The sequence below is a fragment of the Podarcis filfolensis genome (assembly GCF_964270895.1).
Source record: "Podarcis filfolensis genome assembly, chromosome: 9".
Lineage (NCBI taxonomy): Eukaryota > Metazoa > Chordata > Lepidosauria > Squamata > Lacertidae > Podarcis > Podarcis filfolensis.
In genome coordinates this window covers 74,903,908-74,930,523 of record NC_139610.1, presented here as the reverse complement: position 1 = coordinate 74,930,523, position 26,616 = coordinate 74,903,908, and the positions used below count along the sequence as shown (strand labels likewise).

At 45.8% G+C, this 26,616-nt stretch overlaps 1 protein-coding gene across 3 annotated transcripts; it reads right to left on the bottom strand.

The window, feature by feature from the left end:
- Positions 1-653: 653 nt before the first annotated feature.
- LOC310742365 (uncharacterized protein) lies at positions 654-26,110 on the bottom strand. 3 transcript variants are annotated; one of them, XM_083571767.1, is made up of 10 exons: positions 25,958-26,110; positions 25,420-25,498; positions 25,255-25,318; positions 23,618-23,791; positions 21,902-22,021; positions 20,298-20,396; positions 9,913-9,999; positions 3,239-3,390; positions 1,665-1,798; positions 654-1,093 (listed from the first exon to the last, which is right to left on the bottom strand). In XM_083571767.1, exons 3-10 carry the CDS (start codon positions 25,280-25,282, stop codon positions 925-927), a joined length of 963 nt encoding a protein of 320 aa, XP_083427893.1. In that variant the 5' UTR covers positions 25,283-25,318; positions 25,420-25,498; positions 25,958-26,110; the 3' UTR covers positions 654-924. The 3 variants fall into 3 exon arrangements, with proteins under 3 accessions (XP_083427893.1, XP_083427895.1, XP_083427894.1); XM_083571769.1 differs by having other exon boundaries at positions 1,665-1,771; positions 25,958-26,109; XM_083571768.1 differs by having other exon boundaries at positions 25,949-26,015.
- Positions 26,111-26,616: the final 506 nt, after the last annotated feature.

The window sequence follows — 26,616 nt, the reverse complement described above, 5'->3', positions numbered from 1 at the left end:
TACAGGGTAGGTCTCAAACCAATGACTTCAAGTTACAAGAAAGGAGATTCAACAGTGGAACGGTCTCCCTTGGGAGGTAGTGGGCACTTTTTGACGCTTTAATTGAGATTCTTGCATAGCAGGGGATTAGACTAGATGACCTTTGGGGGTACCTTTGAACCCCACAATCCTGCGATTCCATGATTCTGTGAAACTCTGGTGACTACAGTGTTTGGCTTTCCTAGTAAGGCCAACCAAATATCATAGACTCCTAATCAGCCATAAAAATGAACACTACATAATAGATAAACCCAAACAACACAACAAGAGAGAAGGAAAAAGTATGGCATGCAAGAGAGTTACCGTAATTTTAGGAAAGGGCTGGTTTGGAATAAAGAAGGAAGGAACAGAAAGATAGAACATATGAACCTCAGAAAGCAAAAAACACAGCCAATTGTCTACTCCAAGAACTCTGACAAACAGGCAGCTGTTGGTAGAGAAATCACTGAGGCTGCTACACTTTGCCCATTTTCCTGGGAATTAGCGCCACTGAGCAGAACTGACTATCCCAGCCAACCCACTTCACCACAGATTTGAAGGTGGTCTGAATATCTTCAGAGCAGACATCCTTGACTTGAAGTGGTGCCTTGTGCAAGGAGAATACAAAGCAACGATTATAGCAAATTAATTTATTGGAAGTACAGAAGCTGGTTTTGACCGAACTATCCCATGCTTCATTTTCTTGGAGGTTCAAATCTTTGAGGTTGCAAATTAAGGTCTCTTTTTTCCAGTCTTGAGGAAACAGGACTGCTAAGGTGCTTTCAGTTGTTGATGGCAGAGAGTTGAGCTCTTCCATGCCCCAATTCCATAACCTGGATTGCTGATTTTTTTAAGGGGGAGATTAATCCATTGCTTTTAGCATAGAGATCACAGAATCCAGTTTTATCAAGGTTTTACCGTATACCATCTTTTATCAGGCATCTTCTTACATATCCACCGTTTTTCTACATTGCAGGGAATGTTTTCCCAACATTTAGTTGTTCTGGAACAATGTGATTTTAATATAACACAGGGTTCTTCTTTTATTTTGTCAGGCTGACCATGCATCCAATAACTGAAAGCAAAAAGCAGTAGTCAGAAATCCATCAACTGAAACTAATGAATGCATGCTGGATGTCTACTTTTTTCTAGCATTAATGAGATATTTAGCTCAGTTCTGTCTCTCTCTTGCTTTCTACCTCAAGATTGCCAGCTACTCATAATTGTAGTGCATTGTTTGTATTTTTCAGATTTTGTCCATCAGCAGAAAAGAAAAGTATTATGGGGGGTAGTTTCCCTCTCTATTGTTTGCTCCTGCAAGTTATTTCTCACACAAAACGGCAAAGAATGAGTGCATTGCTTGGAATACACAATGCCATGCGCAGGAAACTGCAATGAAGTCCATCTGCTTATTTAAGAATTTTACAATGCTATATTTCAACCCCAACATTTTCAAAATAGTTTATTAATCCTGGCTCCATCTGAAAAAAGTGGGTTTTTTTGGAAAGAGTCAGAGAAACTGAGGTCCACTGACTCTGAATATAGTGAACTTGCTTCTCCATCATACCTATGATTAATCTGTCACCCGTGAATTCCCGACAAAGTTTCTACAATACGAAAAGAAAAGAATTTTTGTTCACACTTACGTGTCTACTACATTTGGGCCATGATGCCATTTCCATTTTCCATTCTCATGATGGAGTCCAATCCAGGAATCTTCATGTGCAAATTCTGTTTCTTTTTCTAGAAACTCCTGCAGAAAGCACAACCAGAGTCTTTCCTAGAAATGAGGAACCAGAACCCCCTTTCAAATTATTTCCAGACAATGTATCTTCTCTGGAAGACAAGAGGCTCCTCCAGATGTTTAACAGGAGTGAAATGTGAATTGACAGCAGGAAGTTGCACCACAGAGATGGGATCTGCCTCCTACACCTTGCAACTAAATCAAGGATGGGCAAACCCCAACCCAAGGGCAAAAGTCAGCCTGACATGAGTTTCAATTTAGGAACCATTGCTTCACAGCCTAGAAGGAGAGCCCCCGAGTTCTAGAATACTAAAGCTCAGTTTAAAACCCCCACACAACTTGCTAAAAACATGGTAACAGTAAAAACTCAGCTAGAGAAGGAACAGAAGGATAATCAGTCAGCCTAGAATCTGAACCCTTAAGCTGAGTGCACACAGGAGAGTACTCTCTCAAGATGCCAAGGATCTTCAGAGTCCTTTACTCTGTGAGGTTGGGTACTCCTTTCATCATTAGATCCTGTCTCTTAACAACAGAGCTTGCAATATAACCCCCTTCCGGCAAGCCCTTTCTCCCTCCTTTCTTGACTCACCACTGGGCCTGCAAATCCCAGATCCTCTTCTGTGCCTTTTGCTGGCCTAAAACCTCCTCATTTGTGGGGACTGATACAATTTAAAGACTGCCTCTCTAGTGCCATGCCTGATGGTTTCCACCTGCTTTACTTGTACATTTCTTAATAGATACTACCTCCCCTGCTAGAAAAAAAAGCAAAACAAGCATCCAGTACTCTCCCTTCACTAGATCACAATTCATTCAAGAGTGCCCCATGACATCTTTCTGCTCATGGAGAAAGAGGGGGAAGTAAGATGTTCATGCACTAGTACTGTATGTGGAGGTTGCCAGAGAACTTTTATAGGCACCCAAAAGGCTTCAAATCAATTAATTTCAAGAGAGTGTCAGGAATGTGCCCCCCCAAAAGCACAGTGGAAGAGTCAGCCTCACAAATTGAGCTGAGTGAGCAAAGGGCTGACTCTGCAGATGGGAGCTGTCTGTCTGATTTTAGACAGAACAGCCCGGCCCCCCTCCTTTCCTGGGAAGAAGCAGTTAGCTCCCAAGGAGAGGAAGAGTGAGAAGTTGACCAAAGCATTGCCATGCAACCACCAGATAAGCCAGTGTTGGAGGCTGAGTCTTCTGGGGAAGAGCCAGCCCTGCAGTCCTCAAACGAGGACATTGGAGAAGATCGGATAGCAATGGAAGGAAAGGAGACGAAAGGCGGGATTTTGGCGTTCTTCCTGTTGGGCAAGGGACAATGAGTCAGACTGAGCAACTAAGGTTAATGAGAGCAGGCAGAACACCATGCTCTGGATGTGTGTGTGCTTATATATAAACTTATATAAAATTGATGGAGAGTCCTTGCTGCTTATCAGGCTGCTTGCCTGCTAGAGATCATTATAGCAAGTTTCCTGGTGTTGTACCTACCTCCACACGAACATCTTCCACAAATGTCAGCCAGGACTTTTCCTCCTCACAAAACTCTTTTGCGCCGAACCATGACTTTCTTCGAACTTCAAACAAATAGAGAAGCCCAGCATGTGGCATCCACTTTAGACGAAATTTTCTAATAAGGTCCTCTTTCAACCCAGCAAGGAATTCGCAGGGAAAAGAGAGGGGGCAGAATTTGAGAGATGCCAAGTTGAAGGCCTGTGGATCACTTTAAAATACACACACAAACTCAAAGTGAATGACATAATGATATTTCATTATCATCCAGCACAATTTACTAATGTAACAGGATAGCCAGCCTTCTGCCCTCTGAAACGTTTGTTCCTGTAATGAACATATTTAGAGGCTGGTTTCAATGAGAAGGTGTCATTGATTTCCCTCCCTATTACCATCTTTGCATTCACCAATTGATTTGCAAATAATTTTCTCATACATTTATCTAGACAGCCTATTAGAAAGCTATATACTAGGTCTGCACTAAAATGGGTACCATCCTTACTAATTTTTACTGATAATGTTTGGAATTTCAGTAAAAATATGCAAAAAAAGGAGGCCACCCCATTGGTGTAGAACTTTCCTCGTCCCTCCCCCACTGTCAAATGTGCACACCGAGGTACTCAGGTGTGTCTCATGACATAAAACCCACAACAATTAGAGTCCACTTATAGTCTCAGTTTAGTGGGATTTTCTGACTCCTAAACTAACAATGAAATCCCTTCCCTGATACACCTCTGTCTTCTCCCAAACTTACATGACAGTGGAACAGCAGCATAAAGGTCTCTCATTCCCACTCACACCTGAAGTACTGCAACAGCAGCGTCCCAGGTGCAAGGGGACCTGGTAAAGGTAAAGGGACCCCTGACTGTTAGGTCCAGTTGTGGACAACTCTGGGGTTGTGGCACTCATCTCGCTTTAGTGGCCGAGGGAGCCGGCGTACAGCTTCCGGGTCATGTGGCCAACATGACTAAGCCACTTCTGGCGAACCAGAGGGGTGCATGGAAACGCCGTTAACCTTCCCGCCAGAGCAGTACCTATTTATCTACTTGCACTTAGACGTGCTTTCGAACTGCTAGGTTGGCAGAAGCAGGGACCGAGCAACGGGAGCTCACCCTCTCGCGGGGATTTGAACCGCCGGCCTTCTGATCGGCAAGCCCTAGGCTCTGTGTTAAAAACATAAACACCTGCTGGATCAGGATCAGGAGAGAACCCATGTATTCCATCATCCTGTTCTCACAGTGGCCCATTGGAACTCTTGCAAGTAGGATCTGAGCACAACAGCACTCTCTGATTTGCAGTGGTAGCGGTCATGAAGAAATATGATCTCAAGACTAAATCTGGAAGGGTCCTGGCTCACCTCATATTGGATGTTAGGATATTTCCGTTCCACCTTAAAAGGAAGCAGGATGTTTGTATAACAGCCTGCGTAAGTTCCTGTCTCACAGGATGTTTATGCTATATGTTCCTTTCGATTTTTCTGTCTTGCCTGAGCAGTCGGAGGAGACGGTCATGATTTCTTTGTTCTGACCTACGCTGAATAAAACTGTAAATATGCAGTTCTGCTCTCATGCTGTGCAACTTCTGTTGTGTGAATTCTGCTGAAAGAGTGTGCTCTAAGCCAGAGGCTTAGTGTCGCTATAAATAGCTGATGCTGCCTGACTACGGGAGGTCGATGGATCGTCCGGCACCGAGCTTGGGCTCAGATGGACCTTATCTCCCTGGCAGTATCCCAACAACAGGTTTCGGGCCCAGATTCACGGCACTTGCAGGAGAGTAAGGCTGCGACAGACTGCTGAGGTATGTGTGGGAAAAGCGAAAGTAAAGGCTTTTCTGTTGCCGCGGCAGCCCTTTGATGTCCGGCAAGGCCTAATTGGCCTGGGAGTCGAGCCAAGCAAGCTTCGTGATTTATGAGCTGCCAAGATAAGAAGTCTTTGGAGGCATAAAGGCTCACGGCTGGCGTTAAGAGGTGGAATGGAGTTTTTCCAAGCCTCTGAAGCTGCTGAGTGTCCAAAGTTAAATCGGGACAATTATGAGACCTGGGCAACATGGTGTGAGAGTTTGCTGCGTCAGTTTGGAGTCTGGCATACTGTATGTGAAGCCCCTCCAGTTCCTCGGACAGAGAAATGGCAGAGCCAGAATTTGAGGGCCGTGGATGTTATTGTCTTATCCGTCTCTCTGGAGGAAATAAAGACGCTTGCTGGAAATCTCACGGCACGTGACATGTGGGATGCTTTGAAAAAGGCCCACCAGCCAATAATCCCAGCCCAGTGTTTGAATGCATCGGAGGTCCTGGCTGTTTCCCAGAATGCTAGTGAATGCAGGGATGCTGAGGGCACCGATTGCAAGCTGCAGGGGGAGCTGACTGCGACGTCATCCAAGGCAGCATTCCAGCCTCCAGGGGGAGCCAAGGAGTCGGCAGCTGAGAGCTCTGTTTCTCGTGAGAACCAAGGTCAGAGCCTTTGCAGAGGCCGGAAGACCAGATGTAAACAGAGCAAGATGCTTGCAGGTGGCCAGGAGCGGGGGGGCAAGTTGCAAAAGCCCACGCCAGTGGAAAACAAGGCTATGTTAGCTGGCACAGCTCCACCAAAGGCTAAAGGCACGTCTGATGGCCAGGAGCAGGGGGGCAAGTTGCAAAAGCCCTCGCCAGTGGAAAACACGGCTATGTTTGCTGGCACAGCTTCACCAAAGGCTAAAGGCAAGCTGCAAAAGCCCACGCTGGTGGAAAACAAGGTTTTGTTTGCCAGCAAATCTGCTTCGAAGGGGAAGGCCAGGTTTATTGTTGACTCTGCGGCGACGCGCCATCTCTCCAAAGACCGCCATCTGTTTGTCTCCTTCACACCTCAAGATGGAGAGGTCCAGCTGGCTGATGGAAGGACTTTGCAAGCTACAGGAGTTGGGACTGTGAAACTTAAAAGTCTGCATACTACCATTAGAAATGTTCTTTTTGTTCCAGGAGCTGTGGACAATTTGATTAGTGTACCACAGCTGACTAGGCGTGGTTTTGAAGTTTCCTTCAAGAGGACTGTTTGTGTCATCAGAAAAGGCAAAGAGGACATGTGGCATGCAAAGTTGATGGATGGTTTGTTCTGTCTAACTTATGATGATGTTGCTGTGTCTAATGCTGATACTTGTTGTGTTGCACAAACTAACAAGGTTCTTCATGCAGGTTGCATTCATGATGCACATCGAAGATTTTGTCACCTCTCTTGGCAAGCGCTAACCAAGATGCCTGAGTTGGTTGAAGGTTTGGACATCAAACCTTGCAAATTTCACATGAAATGTGTCTCTTGTGCAGAGAACAAGGTGAAGGTTGCTCCAAAAGGCAAGGAGTCTAGCAGGCAGGCTTCCAAACCCTACCAGCTAGTTCACGCAGACCTGGTAGGCCCTCTAGCGCCCTCTTTGGGAGGAGCAAGGTACTTCATGGTTCTAATTGATTCTTTTTCCAGGTACATTCATGTGTTTATGCTCGAGCAGAAATCGCAAGCATTTCCTAAGTTCAAGGCATTCTGTGCTTGGTTGGAGAATGCTCACGGTAAACGTATTGGTTGTCTGTTTACTGATCGAGGCGGGGAATTCACTTCTCAGCAGTTTGAAGCTTTCCTGACTGAGAAGGGAATCCAGCATGACTTGTCAACGCCTAGATCGCCATGGATGAATGGGCTTGCGGAGAGAGCAAATCAAACGTTGCTGCAAGGGATAAAAACCTTGTTGCATGATGCCAATCTCCCTGAGAAGTTTTGGGGGGAGGCTTTGGCGAATTTGGTTTACACTTTTAATCGCAGACTGTCATCACCTATTGGCTGCACTCCCTATGAGAAAATGTTTGGTAAGAAACCTAACACCAAACACTTGAAAATCTTTGGTTCTGACATGTGGGTACACACCCCACAAAGCAACAAGCTTGGGAAGCGTGGGGCACATGGTTTGTTCATGGGGTACGAAAAAGGCGCATACAGAGTATGGATGACTAATTCTAAATCCATCAAGTTCACGAGGAGTGTTGAGTACAATCCTAAGTGGGGGGAAAATGTGGGAATTTTCCAGAGTTACCCAGAGGAGGATGAAGGTGATGTGAAGAAAGCAGATCATGCTGAGAAAGCTGAGGAAACTGAGGATGAGGATGATGATGATGATGATCAGAGTTCGGATTCCAGTTCAGCGGGCGGCGCTGCTGCTGCTGTCAGTGACAGTGATGACACAGCAGACTACAAGAGCGCAAAGGCCTCAGTCAGACCATCTGATGAGTCTGACAATGAACTGGAAGAACCACTGTTCACCATTGGTCACTTTTCTCCTAAGAAGGAGGAGATGAGTCCAGAAGACTTGCGTCTGGTTCGCAGGTCTGAAAGGGCGACCAAAGGCAAACCTCCAAAGAGATTTGCTGATGAGTTTGCTAAGATGGCAACTGCTGTTCTTAGTAGCTCAGAGAAGGTGTGGGAACCTTCAAGCTTCAAAGAGGTCCAGGAGTTAACCTCTAAAGATGCTGAGCCTTGGCTTAATGCCATGAAGGCTGAAGTTGATTCCTTAAACAGGAACCAGACTTGGGAACTGGTACCGGTAGTCCCAGGAATGAGACTGGTTGGCAGCAAATGGGTCTTCAAGGCCAAGACAGACCAGAATGGCAAGATTGTCAGACACAAAGCCAGGTTAGTTGCCAGAGGTTTTTCACAGGTACCAGGGCAGGATTACCACGAGACCTACTCACCCACGGTCAAATATGAGAGCATTCGGCTGATGCTCAAGATCGCTGCGGAGGAGAAACTGCATGTTTCCCATCATGATATAAATACAGCTTTTTTGTACGGGATTTTGGGGGAGGAGCTGTACATGCTTCCACCTGACGGGATGCAGATACAGAAGGGAATGGTCTGTAAACTGCGGAAATCCTTGTATGGTCTCAAGCAGAGTGCCAGGTGTTGGAATACAAAACTCACTGAAACGTTGCTTTCTCTAGGTTTTCACCAGGGCAAAGCTGATCCATGTGTGTTTGTCAAGGAGGAGGGGCAAAACAAACTGTATTGTTTATGTTTTGTTGATGATCTTCTGATGTTTTGGAAGAATCAGGCTTTCTACCAAAGCACCCTAGCTCAGCTGAAGGAGCACTTTGACATGAAGGATCTTGGTGAGGTATCCAACTATCTTTCTCTGCAGGTGGAGAGGGACCAAGCAGGTAATTTTCTGGTACACCAAACACAGAAAATTGCTGATGTGTTAACCAGGTTGAATTTGGTTGATGCAAACCCAGCAGACACACCGATGGTGACAGGTTACCAGGTAGACAGTACTGCTGAAGCGTTTTCTGACACAACGCTGTACAGATGCATTCTAGGCAAGTTGAATTTCATTGCTAGATGTTCAAGACCTGACATTGCTGTAAGCACTAACCTGCTTAGCAGACATGCTAACAATCCTACTGTTCAGGATTGGAAAGCTCTGAAGCGCATAGCCCGGTATTTGAAAGGGACTATGCACTACAGGCTGAGGTTCACCAGTCAGAAGACTGGAGATCTTGAAATCTTTGCTGATGCAAGTTTTGGAAGTGACACCACGGATGGTACAAGCACTTCTGGAGTATGCTACATGTACAACCACTGCCTGTTTGACTGGTTGTGCAAAAAGCAGACAACAGTTAGCCTAAGTTCCTGTGAAGCAGAACTCAATGCTCTGTCATTTTCACTCATGGATTGTGAATGGTTGATGCAACTGTTTAAGGACATTGGGGTTTCTGTGAAATGTCCTATACAAGTGTATCAAGACAATAGATCTTGTTTGGCTTTGCTGAACTCAGAGAGTTGCAAGCAAAGGACCAAGTACTTGCAGATTAAGCTACATCGTGCAAGGGAGTGTATTCAGAAAGGACTCATTCAGGTGTCCTACATGCCAGGAAATGAAATTCCTGCTGATCTGTTGTCTAAGGTTGTTAACAGAGAACAACTGAAGGTTTACGCACAAAGGTTGCAATTGGGTTGAACCACAGGTACTACAGGTTACACGGAAAGGGGGAGGATGTTAGGATATTTCCGTTCCACCTTAAAAGGAAGCAGGATGTTTGTATAACAGCCTGCGTAAGTTCCTGTCTCACAGGATGTTTATGCTATATGTTCCTTTCGATTTTTCTGTCTTGCCTGAGCAGTCGGAGGAGACGGTCATGATTTCTTTGTTCTGACCTACGCTGAATAAAACTGTAAATATGCAGTTCTGCTCTCATGCTGTGCAACTTCTGTTGTGTGAATTCTGCTGAAAGAGTGTGCTCTAAGCCAGAGGCTTAGTGTCGCTATAAATAGCTGATGCTGCCTGACTACGGGAGGTCGATGGATCGTCCGGCACCGAGCTTGGGCTCAGATGGACCTTATCTCCCTGGCAGTATCCCAACAATATTGGGGGTGAGACATTCTTGTATCCCAAACTCTCACAATTCCAACCAATTTCCACCATTAATTAGGAAGTCATTCAAGAAGGAGCTCATCAACTTGCAGAGCCACAAAAATCCAAAGGCACAAGGTTCTTCCTGGATTGTGAAGGTCTGAATTGCTCAATCTGTTTTATCAAAGTAGTGTGTGAGAGGCAGAGGGCAGCTGGGCCCCTGAACCTTCAAAAGCTGTGCAGACAAATCAATTTCAATACTTGAGTATCATTGTCTCAAAGGAACTCACCAATTGCAACTTGTACTTCATACACTTTGAAGTTCCATGCAACCAATTCATCTGCCAACTTCTGAGCTCCACGAAATATTTCAGAATCTAAAAGGTTTGAACAATTCAAGTCAGTGGTAATGCAAACATCCATCTATGTATATAAAAAAGTCATTTTCCAAAATCTGATGTACAATCACATTCTAGCGTGAAAAGAAGAAGCAGAACCCTGCTATGGAGCCTAGATAGGAGGAGTCCTGGTTCTCAGTGTCTGGGATGACCAAGATTTACTCCACACTTGCCCCAACTGGGTCAGCTGTTAACATCCATTTCCTTTCTACTGAGAGATATTGGTATACTGATGGTAAAACTTGTCCTATCTCCTGGAGAAGGCCATTTTGTGGCTTGACCTTCATGGTTCTTGAAAGGGAGTGGGTTGTGTGTCTTTTTTGTGAAGAGCACACAAGGACACACTGGATGGAGATTGCCCTATTCAAGTGGAATTTTCAGTGTACGAGCTCCAGACACATATCCCTTTACCGTTTTGCTAGTACTGAATAAAAGTTCAAGCTTCCTTAAGGGTAACTTAGGTCCTCAAAGTAGTATTCATGGTGCCAGCAATAGATATGTGCTTTCTGCAACTGAAAATGTTCTCGGGCAAGTTCTCCACGTTCAAACTTACAGTTTGCTGCAAAATGTTCAGTACACAAAATTCTCAAGTTGAATGTCATAGGATTAAATAAAAGTTTTAGAAGAGCCATGAGAATATTGAGTTGGAACCTCAACTGAGGAGGTGCCAGAGGTTAGCGGTGAGACCCATGTTTTACACTCGCACAAGTCCAGCCACCAATGTTCCAAAGTACATGGCTGAAACTGGCATCACTTGGCAATGTTCACTTGCCTGCTTCTCAAAATAGCCAAACAGAATGATTTGTGTGGGGCCAATGTTGAATTAAGCCATTTAATGTGGTCTGAGTCACAACAATTTCCATTTTATTAAATCAGTTCTATGCATGTCGATTCCGTAGCTATTAACCATTTATCAATAAATTCAAAATAAAAGTGGGGAATAGCTTGGCACGAGAGGTGAGCACTTTTCAGAAGAATAGTGGTATCTCGGGTTAAGTACTAAATTTGTTCCGGAGGTCTGTTCTTAACCTGAAGCACCACTTTAGCTAATGGAGCCTCCTGCTGCTGCCGCGCCGCCAGAGTACGATTTCTGCTCTTATCCTGAAGCAAAGTTCTTAACCTGAGGTACTATTTCTGGGTTAGCAGAGTATGCAACCTGAAGCCTATATAACCTGAAGCGTATGTAACACAAGGTACCACTGTACTGGAGACTTGCACAGAGACCTGCAGGACCTGGGGGCAAAATATAATTTTGGAGACTAACCTGTGCCATTCCCATGGAGTTAGGGGGCATCCAGTAGACATGAATCAGGAAAGCCTTCCTCCTCAACTGAAGGGGAAGTGTCATGGGCAGAGGAGAGGGACGATGGAATTAAAGCCACCTTTCCTCTTTACAGGGCAAAGGTAAAGGTACCCCGTACTGTTTGGTCCAGTTGCGGATGACTCTGGGGTTGCGGTGCTCATCTCGCTTTACTGGCCGAGGGAGCTGGCGTACAGCTTCCAGGTCATGTGGCCAGCATGACTAAGCCGCTTCTGGCAAACCAGAGCAGCACACGGAAAAATTGTTTACCTTCCCGCCGGAGCAGTACCTATTTATCTACTTGCACTTTGATGTGCTTTTGCACTGCTAGGTGGGCAGGAGCAGGGATCGAGCAACAGGAGCTCACCCCGTCGCAGGGATTTGAACCGTCGACCTTCTGATCGGCAAGCCCTAGGCTCTGTGGTTTAACCCACAGCACCACCCAATTATAACTGGTTTAGGAGATCAACAGTTTGGGAATACTTACGGCCCATTGGCCTTCCCTTTGAACCAAGAACTTAAAATCTTAAGCTGTAATTGATAAAATGGGCCTAATTTAAACCCACACTTCATGTCTTACATGCTTATTTCTAGAAACCTCACACCATGTGTGATACTGTAGCATATGGGAACTGCATACACATGGTGCAGATATTAAGATGGGCAACTTAACATAGAATTTTAGGACTTTCTGGTGCATGTGTCAGTTTGTAAGCATGTTGAGTCTTCTCTTACAATGATAGGTTTTTCAATATTAAAATTGTCCATGCAGTACCTCAATTCCTACCCCCCCATGGGTTTTGTTTTTTCTGGGATTTGTAAATTCACTATTATTATAGTAATATTTATTTGTATCTCACTTTTCCCCAAGACTGGGACTCAAGGAAGTTTACAGATAAAAAATGCAAAACACAGATAAAATAGAAAAGCTAAAATCATAGCAAAGTCAATCATTAAAAAGTTATTAAACATTAATAAAAACAAAACAACATAAGAAACAAATCTTTTAAAAATACAAATTACAACAATAAAAAACATCACGGTGCCAGCCCTTTCCTTAAAAAACAGCCAGTTCCTAGAGGCCTGTTGGAATAAAAAATGTTGCCACTTGCTGAAGGAAGGGCAACAAGGAGGCAATCCAGCTTTTCTAGCCAGTCCCATAGCAAAGTCAACCAATTCAGGGAAATCATAACAAAATGGATGTGGAGTGTGTAAGGTTAAACCTCCTGAATGTCCTACATCTGGGGAGGAGCTTCCTACATAACGGAAGCTGCAGTTTCTTTGTCTGTGTGAAAGTAGTTTCACTTTTAGTTGGAGCGAGAGAGACACAGCATGTGTCCGAGTTCTGGTTGAATCGTTTGTTCTTTTACTTAGAATCATAGAATCATAGAGTTGGAAGAGACCACAAGGGCCATCGAGTCCAACCCCCTGCCAAGCAGGAAACACCATCAGAGCACTCCTGACATATGGTTGTCAAGCCTCTGCTTAAAGACCTCCAAAGAAGGAGACTCCACCACACTCCTTGGCAGCAAATTCCACTGTCGAACAGCTCTTACTGTCAGGAAGTTCTTCCTAATGTTTAGGTGGAATCTTCTTTCTTGTAGTTTGGATCCATTGCTCCGTGTCCGCTTCTCTGGAGCAGCAGAAAACAACCTTTCTCCCTCCGCTATGTGACATCCTTTTATATATTTGAACATGGCTATCATATCACCCCTTAACCTCCTCTTCTCCAGGCTAAACATGTCCAGCTCCCTTAGCCGTTCCTCATAAGGCATCGTTTCCAGGCCTTTGCTGATGTAAATAAAACTTGCTGACGTAAATAAAACGCTGTTTAGATAGAAGAAACAGTGTGTGGATTTTTTCCTTCTCACACGAAAGCAACTGCTGCTAGCTCTGCTACTGCCTGGAAGAATTTATGCACAGAGGAAACGTGCCGGACAGGCAGCAATTCCACAATGGACAGATATACAAAGGAACTGGGTGATGATTGGTTCTGATTTAACAGTTCCAGGCTTCCGCAGACACAGCAGGCTCCCAACTCTGCATATTTTGAAAGTGGTTGTTTGTGGGAAGAGGAGCATTTTCAGAGGACCAGGAGGAAAGGTGGGCTCTTAGTTCTTCCTCTTCCAATCACCCTCCACTCTCCAGCTACTTTCACCTGGAAAAAGGTAAAAGGCGGATCTAGACTGATCCTCGTGAATTCATATGATTTTTTCATTCAAATTAAATAAAACCACCATGATACTGTAGACCATGTCTTACTCTGTAGACAGCATCAAAAAAATCATGCATCCACTATTTCGTGGGGCCGCAGGGGCGCAAAAACATGGTTAAAAAACACGGATCCTCATGGATCCTCATGATTTTTGCACAAGACCAGCTCAAAGTCACCATCAGATCAAACATCATGGCCAGGGGCACAGCATCCACCACAAAAATCACGGATCCACGGCTTCCTGGCCATACTGTGGCCCAAAAACGTGGTTTTGAAGCACGGATCCTCATGGATCCTCACGCTTTTTGCATTGGGCCAACACAAACTCAATGTCAAATCACATATCATAGCCAGGGGCACAGCCTGCACCACAAAAATCACGGATCCACGCCTGCCTGGCCCTACCGTGGCCCAAAAACGTGGTTCCGAAGCATGGATCCTCATGGATACTCATGATTTTTGCACAAGACCAGCCCAAAGTCACCATCAGATCAAACATCATGGCCATGGGCACAGCATCCACCACAAAAATCACGGATCCACGGCTTCCTGGCCATACTGTGGCCCAAAAACGTGGTTTTGAAGCACGGATCCTCATGGATCCTCACGCTTTTTGCATTGGGCCAACACAAACTCAATGTCAAATCACATATCATAGCCAGGGGCACAGCCTGCACCACAAAAAACTCGGATCCACGGCTTCCTGGCAAATCCATAGCCCAAAAACGTGGTTTTGAAGGTCGGATCCTCACGGATCCTAACGCTGTTTGCATTGGGCCACCCCAAATACACTGTCAAATCACACATCGTGTCCAGGGGCACAGCCTGCACCACAGAAAACTAGGATCCACGGTTATCTGGCAACGGCATGGCCCAAAAACGTGGTTTTGAAGAACGGATCCTCATGGATCCTCACACTTTTCGCATTGGGCCAACCCAAACGCACCGTTAAATCACACATCATCTCCAGGGGCACAGCCTGCACTATGAAAATCACGGATCCATCGCTTCCTGGACACTCCGTGGCCCAAAAACGTGGTTTTGAATCACGGATCCTCATGGATCCTCACGCTTTTTGCATTGGGCCAACCCAAACGCACCGTTAAATCACACATCATCTCCAGGGGCACAGCCTGCACCATGAAAATCACGGATCCATGGCTTCCTGGCTACTCCGTAGCCCAAAAACGTGGTTTTGAATCACGGATCCTCATGGATCCTCACGCTTTTCGCATTGGGCCAACCCAAACGCACCGTCAGATCACATGTCGTAGCCAGGGGCACAGCCTGCACCACAAAAATCACGGATCCGCAGCATCCTGGCCACACCATGACCCAAAAACGTGGTTTTGAATCACAGATCCTCATGGATCCTCACACTTTTTGCATTGGGCCAACCCAAACTCACTGTCAAATCACATATCATAGCCTGGGGCACAGCATCCACCACAAAAATCACGGATCCACGGCTTCCTGGCCATACTGTGGCCCAAAAACGTGGTTCCGAACCACGGATCCTGATGGATCCTAACGCTTTTTGCATTGGGCCACCCCAAATTCACTGTCAAATCACACATCATGGCCATGGGCACAGCCTGCACCACAAAAAACTGAGATCCACGGTTTCTTGGCCACTCCATGGCCCAAAAACATGGTTTTGAAGCACGGATCCTCATGGATCATCACACTTTTTGCATTGGGGAACCCAAAATTCACCCTTTATTCAAATATTTTGTACATAACCACAAACATCATGGATCTACTGCTTCATGGCCTGGCCAGATGCTACCCTGGATATATTGGCCAATTTTTAGGTGGGTGTGTCTGGATGGAGGAAACGGAGTCAGCTGAATCTCTATCCATTAAAGATGGGCGCCCAATGGCTGGGCCAGAATGATTTCAGTTCGGTTTGCCAGCTCCCAGCTTTTCATGGGGCGCAATAGTCACCTGTAGCTGCCATCAGGAGTCCCTTTGTGATCCTGGATGCTTCTGTCTCAATAGAGGCATTGGTCACAAATGTAGCCAAACTGGAATTTTTGAATCTATGTCAGGTTAGGCAATCGGTACTGTACCTGTCCCTTTCCAACCTAGCCATGGTGATCCATGCAGTAGTCACCTGCAGACTAGACTACTTTAACTTGCTGTACACCTGAGCCAAGAAGTCCTCAACGGCAGAACAGGTGGGTGATAACAAGCAGTGTGTTACAACAGCTCTGAAGGCGGATGAAGGCTGCAGCAGATAGGATCCACCAGTTCGTTGTGACTACTCATGCCATCAGAACAGAGCCCTACTGTGAAGGCTGTGTGTTGGTCAGCGTGCAGTGATCTACACACATAAAACAAATTCACGCACAGGCGTGTTCCAAAAACCCAACCCAACCCCCCCAAACCCTCCCCCCATGGCGATCACTAAATGGCTACAGGGGCAGGAATGTGAAGTCCCTAGTCATGAACAGACACATGGGCGGTCAGTCGTTCTGACTCAAGGAATGAGGCAGTTGAGCAGCTCAGCAGCTGTATCCATGACTGAGCAGCCCTTTTTAGGATCCACTATGCTCACCCCGAAAAGGGGAAGGGGCTGGAAATGGTGCCCTAAACATAGTATGCCTCCCTTTTTCCCTGACTGGATTACCGCGCCCAGGTGGAATCTCTTTTCCCATAGTTTGAATCCATTATTCTGCATCCTAGTCTCTAGAACAGCAGAAAACAAGCTTGCTCCCTCTTCAACATGACATCCCTTCAAATATTTAAACATGGCTATCCTGGAGAGCGAGAGGGGTCGGTGCGCACCGACCCCTCTCGCTCTCCAGGCTTTAGCGAAAGCAACACGTAGCCTCTGGAGCGCGGAGGGAGCGCTCCCTCTGCACTTCGGAGGCTTCGTGTTGCTATTGCTGAAGCCAAGGAGCCTGCATTCGCTCCATAGGACGCACACACATTTCCCCTTAATTTTTAGAGGGTAAAAAGTGTGTCCTATAGAGCGAAAAATACGGTATTCATATATTCTCCTATCGGCTCTAATAATAATATTGCAGTGGTGACATTAACAGTGCATTTTTGTGATTTTTGTAGTGCAACTCATGATTTTTGTGGTGCAGGCTGTGCCCCTGGCTATGATGTGTGATTTGACGGTGAGTTTGGGGAGCCCCAATGTGAAAAGAGTGAGGATCCTTGAGGATCCGTGCTTCAAAACCACGTTTTTGGTCCACGACGTCGCTAGGAAGCCATGGATCCTTGATTTTTGTGGTGCAGGCTGTGCCCCTGGCCATGATGTGTGATCTGACGGTGAATTTGGGTTGGCCCAATGCAAAAAGTGTGAGGATCCATGAGGATCCGTGCTTCAAAACCACGTTTTTGGGCCACGGTAAGGCCAGGAAGCCGTGGATCTCAGTTTTTTGTGGTGCAGGCTGTGCCCCTGGACATGATGTGTGATCTGACATTGAGTTTGTGTTGGCCCAATGCAAAAAGCATGAGGATCCGTGAGGATCTGTGCTTCAAAACCAAGTTTTTGGGCCACAGTATGGCCAGGAAGCCGTGGATCCGTGATTTTTGTGGTGGATGCTGTGCCCCTGGTCATGATGTTTGATCTGATGATGACTTTGGGCTGATCTTGTGCAAAAATCATGAAGATCCATGAGGATCCATGCTTCGGAAGAGTTTTTTGTGGTGCAGGCTGTGCCCATGGACATGATGTGTGATTTGACAGTGAGTTTGGGGTGGCCCAATGCAAGAACTGTGAGGATCCGTGAGGATCCATGCTTCGAAACCACTTTTTTGGGCCATGGTGTGGCCAGGAAACCGTGGATCTGTGATATTTGTGATGGATGCTGTGCCCATGGCCATGATGTTTGATCTGATGATGACTTTGGGCTGGTCTTGTGCAAAAATCATGAGTATCCATACTTCAAAACCACGTTTTTGGGCCACGGTATGGCCAGGAAGCTGTGGATCCGTGATTTTTGTGGTGGATGCTGTGCCGATGGCCATGATGTTTGATCTGATGATGACTTTGGGCTCATCTTGTGCAAAAATCATGAGGATCCATGAGGATCTGTGCTTCAAAACCACGTTTTTGGGCCATGGCGTTGCCAGATAACCATTGATCCGAGTTTTTTGTGGTGTAGGCTGTGCCGCTCGTTATGATATGTGATTTGACGGTGAGTTTTGGTTGGCCCAATGAAAAAAGCATTAGGATCCGTGAGGATCCATGCTTCAAAACCATGTTTTTGGGCCATGGCGTTGCCAGATAACCATGGATCCTAGTCTTTTGTGGTGCAGGCTGTGCCCCTGGACATGATGTGTGATTTGACAGTGAATTTGGGGTGTCCCAATGCAAAAAGTGTTAGGATCCATGAGGATCCGTGGTTCGGAACCACGTTTTTGGGCCACGGTATGGCCAGGAAGCCGTGGATCCGTGATTTTTGTGGTGGATGCTGTGCCCATGGCCATGATGTTTGATCTGATGATGACTTTGGGCTTATCTTGTGCAAAAATCATGAGGATCCATGAGGATCCATGCTTCAGAAGAGTTTTTTGTGGTGCAGGCTGTGCCCATGGACATGATGTGTGATTTGACAGTGAGTTTGGGGTGGCCCAATGTAAGAACTGTGAGGATCCGTGAGGATCCATGCTTCGAAACCACGTTTTTGGGCCATGGTGTGGCCAGGAAACCGTGGATCTCAGTTTTTTGTGGTGCAGGCTGTGCCCATGGACATGATGTGTGATTTGACAGTGAGTTTGGGGTGGTCCAATGCAAGAACTGTGAGGATCCGTGAGGATCCATGCTTCAAAACCACGTTTTTGGGCCACGGTATGGCCAGGAAGCCGTGGATCCGTGATTTTTGTGGTGGATGCTGTGCCCATGGCCATGATGTTTGATCTGATGATGACTTTGGGCTCATCTTGTGCAAAAATCATGAGGATCCATGAGGATCCGTGCTTCAAAACCACGTTTTTGGGCCATGGCGTTGCCAGATAACCATTGATCCAAGTTTTTTGTGGTGTAGGCTGTGCCCCTCGTTATGATATGTGATTTGACGGTGAGTTTTGGTTGGCCCAATGAGAAAAGCGTTAGGATCCGTGAGGATCCGTGCTTCAAAACCATGTTTTTGGGCCATGGCGTTGCCAGATAACCGTGGATCCTAGTCTTTTGTGGTGCAGGCTGTGCCCCTGGACATGATGTGTGATTTGACAGTGAGTTTGGGTTGGCCCAATGCAAAAAGCGTGAGGATCCGTGAGGATCCGTGAGGACCCGTGCTTCAAAACCATGTTTTTGGGCCACGGTATGGCCAGGAAGCCGTGGATCCGTGATTTTTGTGGTGTAGGCTGTGCCCCTGGCCATGATGTTTGATCTGATGATGACTTTGGGCCGGTCTTGTGCAAAAATCATGAGGATCCATGCTTCAAAACCACGTTTTTGGGCCATGGTATGGCCAGGAAGCCCTGGATCCGTGATTTTTGTGGTGTAGGCTGTGCCCCTGGCTATGATATGTGATTTGACAGTGATTTAGGGGTGGCCCAATGCAAAAAGCGTGAGGATCCATGAGGATCCGTGCTTCAAAACCACGTTTTTGGGCCACGGTATGGCCAGGAAGCCGTGGATCCGTGATTTTTGTGGTGCAGGCTGTGCCCACGGCCATGATGTGTAATTTGACGGTGAGTTTGGGCTGATCTAGTGCAAAAATCATGAGGATTCATGAGGATCCGTGTTTTTTAACCATGTTTTTGCGCCACTGCGGCACCACGAAACAGTGGATGCGTGATTTTTTTGGTTCTGCCTAAAGACTAAGATGTGGTCTACAGTATCATGGTGTTTTTATTTTGTTTCAATATAAAAATCATATGAATTCATGAGGATCTGTGCCTCAGATCCATGTTTTTGTGGTGCTGCAGCGCGGCAAAGTGTTGGATGCACGTTTTTTATAGTCCAGTTTGTAGGCGTGCCTTCTAGGTGTGATTTGACACTGCATTTGTTGGAGTTATTTTTTAAAAAGTGGAGGATCCATGAGGATCCGTGTAGATCCGCCTTTTACCCAGACCCCTTTCACCTTTCTACATAAGAGACTTGAAACAAGTTCTACTGTGGGGCAATACCCCTTGATGGGATGTAGGGCTGGGGAGCAGTGTTCATCATCATCATCATCATCATCATCATCATCATCATCATCATCAATTTTTATACCCTCCCGAACCAGAGCCAGGCTCAGGGCGGCTAACACCAATAAAATTACAATAAAACATAATAGGGGGAAACAAACAAACCAAAAACAAAAAAAAAACCAGTTTATTAAAATACGGGTTAAAATACAATTTAAAATGCAGCCTCATTTTAATAGTAGCCCATAGATCAAAACCATAAGGGGAGGGAAACATAAGGGTCAGACTGAGTCCAAACCAAAGGCCAGGTGGAACAGCTCTGTCTTGCAGGCCCTGCAGAAAGATGTCAAGTCCCGCAGGGCCCTAGTCTCTTGTGACAGAGCGTTCCACCACGTCAGGGCCAGGGCTGAAAGGGCCCTGGCCCTAGCTGAAACCAATCTAACCTCCTTGAGGCTCGGGACCAAGGATCTCATGGCAAGGACCCCGTAAGGAGCCTCGCCCTGGCATTCTGCACCCGCTGGAGTTTCTGGGTCAGCTTCAAGGGCAGCCCCGCATAGAGCGAGTTACAATAATCAAGTCTGGAGGTGACCTTCGCATGGATCACTGTGGTCAGATTAGGGCGCGAAAGGTAAGGGTTCATGAATATACTGATGGAAACTTATTGCTTACCATTCTTGTTCTGAAGGGACGGTTCCCTTTTTATCATAAAGTCTCTGATAGTTTTCATTGCTCTCTTTTCTAGATGCATTTTGTTCTGCTCGTAGATATCTAGAAGGGATTAAAGAGAATAAGAAATGGTATTCCAACACACTAGTCTGGGCATGAGTGTGCTACACCCCTCACCCCAAAATAATAATAATTGCTTAGAATGATTTTTGAATCAAGACTCCCTGTGCCTTCGCTGTGAAACCTGCTTTTTGTATGACAGTCATAGTTTCTAGCAGGCGATCTGCAGTCTTGTATACCTGGTGAACTGGTTCTCCCAGCCCTGCTGAATCCATTGTGATTTGATGACTTCCTTGGAATATAGTCATGAAAAGATCATGGGCACATTGGGTGATGACATCATAACTGACTAGGGATGCAACACCTTCCTCCCATTTTATCTTGCCAGTGGAAAAGGCTTTCTGCCACCACACGAGCAGTAAGGAACAAGGCGGACAGACTGCAGAGGAGGAGGCACAGCCAGCAAATGTGTTCAACAGAGATCCCCTGTACAACTTAGGAGAGTCGCTTTAAGAGAAGGAATCTCTCATTCAGCAGACAAAGATTAGAAGAAATAGGAGCAGAGAATTGCATGCTGGGAGAGAGATCTCTGCAGGATGCTCCAAAATGTTGTCTTTCCAATGGCAGGTGAAGACTTTCTTATCTCAACAGACTTTTAGGAACTGACTGTTTTGAATGAAAGGACTGGTGCTGTGATGTTTTTCTTGTAGTTGTTATTTTTAATAGTTCTTTATATATATTATTTTAATTCCATTTTTAGCTTTCTCTGTTTTATCTGTAATAATAATAATAATAATAATAATAATAATAATAATAATAATATTTTTATTATTTATACCCCACCCATCTGTCTGGGTTTCCCCAGCAACTCTGGGCAGCTTCCAGCACATACAAAACACAATAAAACATCAAACATTAAAAACTCCCTGATACAGGGCTGCCTTCAGATGTCTTCTAAAAGTCAGGTAGTTGTTTATTTCCTTGACATCTGGTGGGAGGGCGTTCCACAGGGCAGGCGCCACTACTGAGAAGGCCCTCTGCCTGGTTCCCTGTAACCTCACTTCTCACAGGGTGGGAACTGCCAGAAGGCCCTTGGAGCTGGACCTCAGTGTCTGGACTGAACGATGGGAGTGAAGATGCTCCTTCAGGTATACTGAGCCAAGGTCGTTTAGGGTTTTAAAGATCAGTACCAACACTTTGAATTGTGCTCGGAAATGTACTGGGAGCCAGTGAAGATCCTTTAGGACCCGTGTTAAATGGTCCCAGTGGCTACTGTAAGCTGTGTTGAGTCCCAGTCTGGGGAAAAGGTGGGATATAAACAAACAAACAAAGTTGGCCTATGAAGTCTCTGGAGTATTCAGGGACAAGAAACAGAAGCATTTGTTTCAATGGGTGAGATTCAACCACTGCCTTACCTCACACACTGGGAGGTAAAAGGGATTAGCTGAGGCTGGATGATGCCCCCACTTTTGAAAGCGTTCTTCAAAATGATGCAAAGCCAACCAGGATAACTCTATAGCACCCCCCCCCCCCCGAGTTGAACTTACACAGATTAATTACTCCAACTGCAGCACAAAACAGGACCAGGCACAGCACCATCGCAGTAGTTGCAGCAAGGGAAGGTGCAGAGCACTCTGTTATGTGCTGCAAAAGTGCAGCGTATTTTCCTTGAAGTGCAAAAAGAAAGAAAATTATGCTTTAACAATCACGTATGAACATCCCGCCATTATCCCATTAAGGTAGGGTTCATTTTGCTGTGTTTTTTGAATTCTTGCTGACACATAAAGCTATTAACATATATACAAGAAAATAAGGCGAGACGGAGCACATAGTTGAACTATGGAATTTACTCCTACAAGGAGTAGTGATGTCCATCAACCCAGGTGGCTTTTAAAGAAGGTTAGACAGACTCATGGAGGTGAGGTTGACCAATGGCTACCAGCTACAGCGGCTATGTTCTGCATTCGCTGTTAGAGTATGCCTCTCAAAAGCCATTGCTGGGTATTGCAAATAAGGACTATGTTGTTGCATTCAGGTCCAACTTGCAGGCTTCCTGTAGGCATCCGTTTGGCCACTGTGAGAACAGGGTTTTGGACTACATGAGCCTTTTGCCTGACCCAGTGGAGCTTTAAAACACAATCTATATCAAACAAATCTATAAATTGTTAGGGGTGTTTTCTAGATATGTAAGTTGTCTCTTAAGAAGTCTGCACTAAACAAACAACTAAGACATTCCAAACATCAAAACACACACACTGTCCTTTCTTATAACAATCTGAAACAAGGATGCAGACTTGGGAACAAAAGATTATATGAACAGCACCTCAATAAGCAATCCCCAGTGGAAGCCACCAGAGCATGGCCTTGGCACCAGCTGGCCTCACCATAAAGAGGTCCAAGAAGTCCCTCTTCATACATAGCTTTAGCTTCTCCCCAGGAGTGGTCCATTCTGCTTTGCCACCTGAGGCAAAATGGGAAGGTGGCACCATGTTTGCATGCCGTTGACCCCACCTTGCTGCCCCTGCTGAAGTCTGGCTTACAAGGGTCATGCAGCTGCAGTTTTCGGGTTCTGGCAAGATCTCACAAGAGCTCCATGAGATCGGACAGAGGCCTTGCGTGATCTTCCCAAGATCCTGGTGAGGCCACATAAGACATGAGGTCTTCAGGCAATTTCATGGAGCTCTCACCCAGAAACCACCTCAACCACTTCTCCCGTGATGGAGGAGCATGTGCCCATTAAATTCTACAGCCTGAGGCAGTTTCCACAGTCTGCCTCATGGATGGGTTGCCCCTGCTTCTCCCGCTCCACTCTGTGATGGAGCATTAAGGCCACACTTAAATGACCACACCTGCCAAGTTTTCTTTTCCCTGCCATAGGGATCTCAGGATAAGCAAGCCAAAGCTGGTTTTCTTAGCCTGTCTCCCATGTCAACTGTCAGGCTAAGTGAATGGAGAAGTCTTTCTTGCCTGCCATTTCTTTCTGCCTGAGGTTTCCTGTTTAAATAAGTAGAGAGGAGAGAACATAGGCTGAAGCTTGGTGCTTCACACCACCGCTGCCATAGCCAGCAGAGGACGTTGGACTCAAACCTTGGTTGGTTGGTTTGACTAAGTGAGCCTGTTGGGTTGACAGAGCACTGCTAGCTTTTCTCCAGCCCTTCCCACCACGACTGGTCACATATGCCTCCTGTTGCTCTCCCACCTTTCCTTTCCAGTGTGTTCCTCATCTATGCTATGAACCACTTCTGTGTGTGCTGCATACAAACCCTTTCTAGGTGGTGGTTTTCGTCTGCGTTTTAGTCTTGTTCTGGATGCCACACTGGATCTAGAAGAGACATTTGATCTAGAAGCCACATTGGATCTGGAAGCCACATTGGATCTGGAAGCCACATTGGATCTGGAAGCCGCATTCGATCTAGAAGCCACACTGGTTTTTGAAGCTGCATTGTGGTGTTGGATCACATAATACATAATTTATTAGAACATCAGCTCGTAAAAAAGGGAATAGAAAAGGCGCTGTGTACTAGGAGCTAAACCCCAGTAGGGTAAGCCCCTCCAAAACTTGAGATGTCTTCACCAAACTCTGCATGAGGTTTCCTGGGGTGAGGTTGGGCGTCTGTCAGGGATTGGCTGGTTGAGGAAGAGTGGGGGCAGCCAGTAGTCCAGGAGGCACCTGAGCGGGGAGGCGACTTTGAGCCAGGTTCAGACTGGTGGGACAGGGAGGAATCAGCAACAGAAAGTGAGGGTGAAGGGGACATGCTTGAGGTAGCCACAGAAAGAAGGGTTGAGAAAAGGCTAGAACAATTAGAAGAGTTTGGATTTGATATCCCGCTTTATCACTACCCTTTAAGGAGTCTCAAAGTGGCTCACATTCTCCTTTCCCTTCCTCCCCCACAACAAACACTCTGTGAGGTGAGTGGGGCTGAGAGACTTCAGAGAAGTGTGACTGGCCCAAGGTCACCCAGCAGCTGCATGTGGAGGAGCGGGGAATCGAACCCGGTTCACCAGATTGCAAGTCCACTGCTCTTAACCACTACACCAAGCTGGCTCTCTTAAGAGAGAGAATTAATTAAGAGAAGCTGTGTCACAGCGAAAAAACACATGGAGGGAGGTATAAATAAGGGAGAGAGAGAGGATGGAACTGTAGCTTCTGCAACTGACTTGCTTAGCTGATGTATGTGGAGTGCGCTGTCTCCTTGGTTACTGAGCAATAAAGTTAATTATGGCCAAGCCCTTCCGGTTTCTGCTTACAGCGTTGGACCCCAGACGGAAGGGCTTTTCTGACAGCCTGACAGGGTCTCACCACAAGTGCCATTTTGAATCAAATATGGCTTTGGCATGACTTCACCCAATTGATGGCACAATGGGTCCAAACTCATATATTACAGTATCCATTTAAAAAAACCACAACATTCTGAGATCCCAGGCAGCATCAAGCGCTACCTGCTAGTAAGGTATAAAAGGCAGTTAATCCAGGGGATTGATTAGGTGAAATATATAGCAATGCTATTTAAATGCATCATTAATCAAGCTGAATAAAGATACGACTATATGAATCTAGGACTAAATGTCAGTTCATATGTGCTGACGGCGGAGTAACAAAGTAAAAGATAAATCATCAAATGATTGTTTCAATTAATGAACAGTATGGTTCATTTCTTTTATTAAATTTAATAAAATGTCAGAAGGTGGAAAAAAAGGCAGGCGCTCAACCTGAGAGTAGTGTTGCCCAGAGATAAATCTCTGCCCTGTCCCTCAATTTCACACAGAAATTGTGTGAAATTGGCAGAAGAAAGGAAAGGAAGCAGGAATCAGAAGGACAGAAGGAAGGCTCAGAGGTGAGTAGAGTAACTCTGCCTTCCTGTATTGCTCTGAAGAGGAAATAACAGCGGGGAAAACCTACCTTCCGAGAATGTCAGGCCTCCCACCATTTTAACTGCTCATTCAGATTGGCACCTTATGTCATCCTGTGTTCGGAACCATATGACAGAGTAGACAGTTAGCACAACTTCTATCAAAGAATTTAGCAGGCAAAGACAAATCAGAATAACAACCTACAAAAACTTGCCTCTTTCTGTTGACAAGATCTTTTTCTTGGCTTCCATCTTATCTCCTCATGTTGAGTGTTGTCTCATCCTGGAGTTCTTCTGTGTGACCATTTAATGGAGTAAACTATTAAAATAATGTATTGAGACAAAGCTACCATTTACAGAGCAGTCACACCATGCTATTCATATACAAGGGAGCTGGCATGAAAAACTTGCATGCATCCAACCAACCCGCACTTTGTTTTCAAACATGGAGTTGTCTATTCCCTGGAGAACTACAGGAATCTTCTCATCTCCCACTATAATAGGGCAACTGGGGCCTTCTGAGTTCTAGCTCAGTGACAGAGCACATACTTCATTCAGAAGGCCCTGATACAATCTGCAGCATCTCCCATCATAAGGAACTCCAGCAATAGGTCTGGGAAAGACCTATCTTTGCCAGAGATCCTGGGCAGCTGTTGCCCGTTGGCTAGATAGCACATGGGGCAAGACAACCAATGGCTGGACTTAGAAAAAGGCAGCTGATTATGAATGATTTGTTCCCCCCACTTTGGATACCGTGGTGCCTCACTGAATCCTTTATCTTCTCTCTGCCTCAGCGTCTTCCTGCAGATGTTCCTTCCTTCAACGGCTTCAACCACCTTCCACTTTGATGCAGAACATTCCAGAACTCTTCCCATTCTGCTCCTTCCTGATTGGGACTGGCAGGCAGCCAATCAGCATTCCACAAATAGCAGAAGTCACTTACTCTACTTTCAAGGCACTCTCACACATGAAAGGGCTGCTCATGAATGTCTTTGGAACACTATAAAATGCAAAATGTTCACTTGCCGCAACCTGCTGGGGAATCTCTTCATTGTGTTCCATCATGCTGCTCTTGGAAATCTGCAGTCTTTTGAATGCTACTGGACTACAATTCCCATCATCCATTTCCATTGTCCATGCTAATTTTGTTTGATGGGTGTTCATAGAATTGTAGAGTTGGAAGGGAAGCCAAAGTCCATCTAGTTCAACCCTGTGCAATGAAGGAATCTCAACTAAAGCATCCATGACAGATGGCCATCCAACCTCTGCTTAAAAACCTCCAACCTTCCGAGGCACCACTCCAAGTGGAGATTCCCCGTTCTGGACTTATTTGGATCAATCTGGAATCTGTCGTGACGTGGGCTGGCTCTGATACTTTGAAACCACCTCAGAGCCTTTTTTTTTTTTTTTTA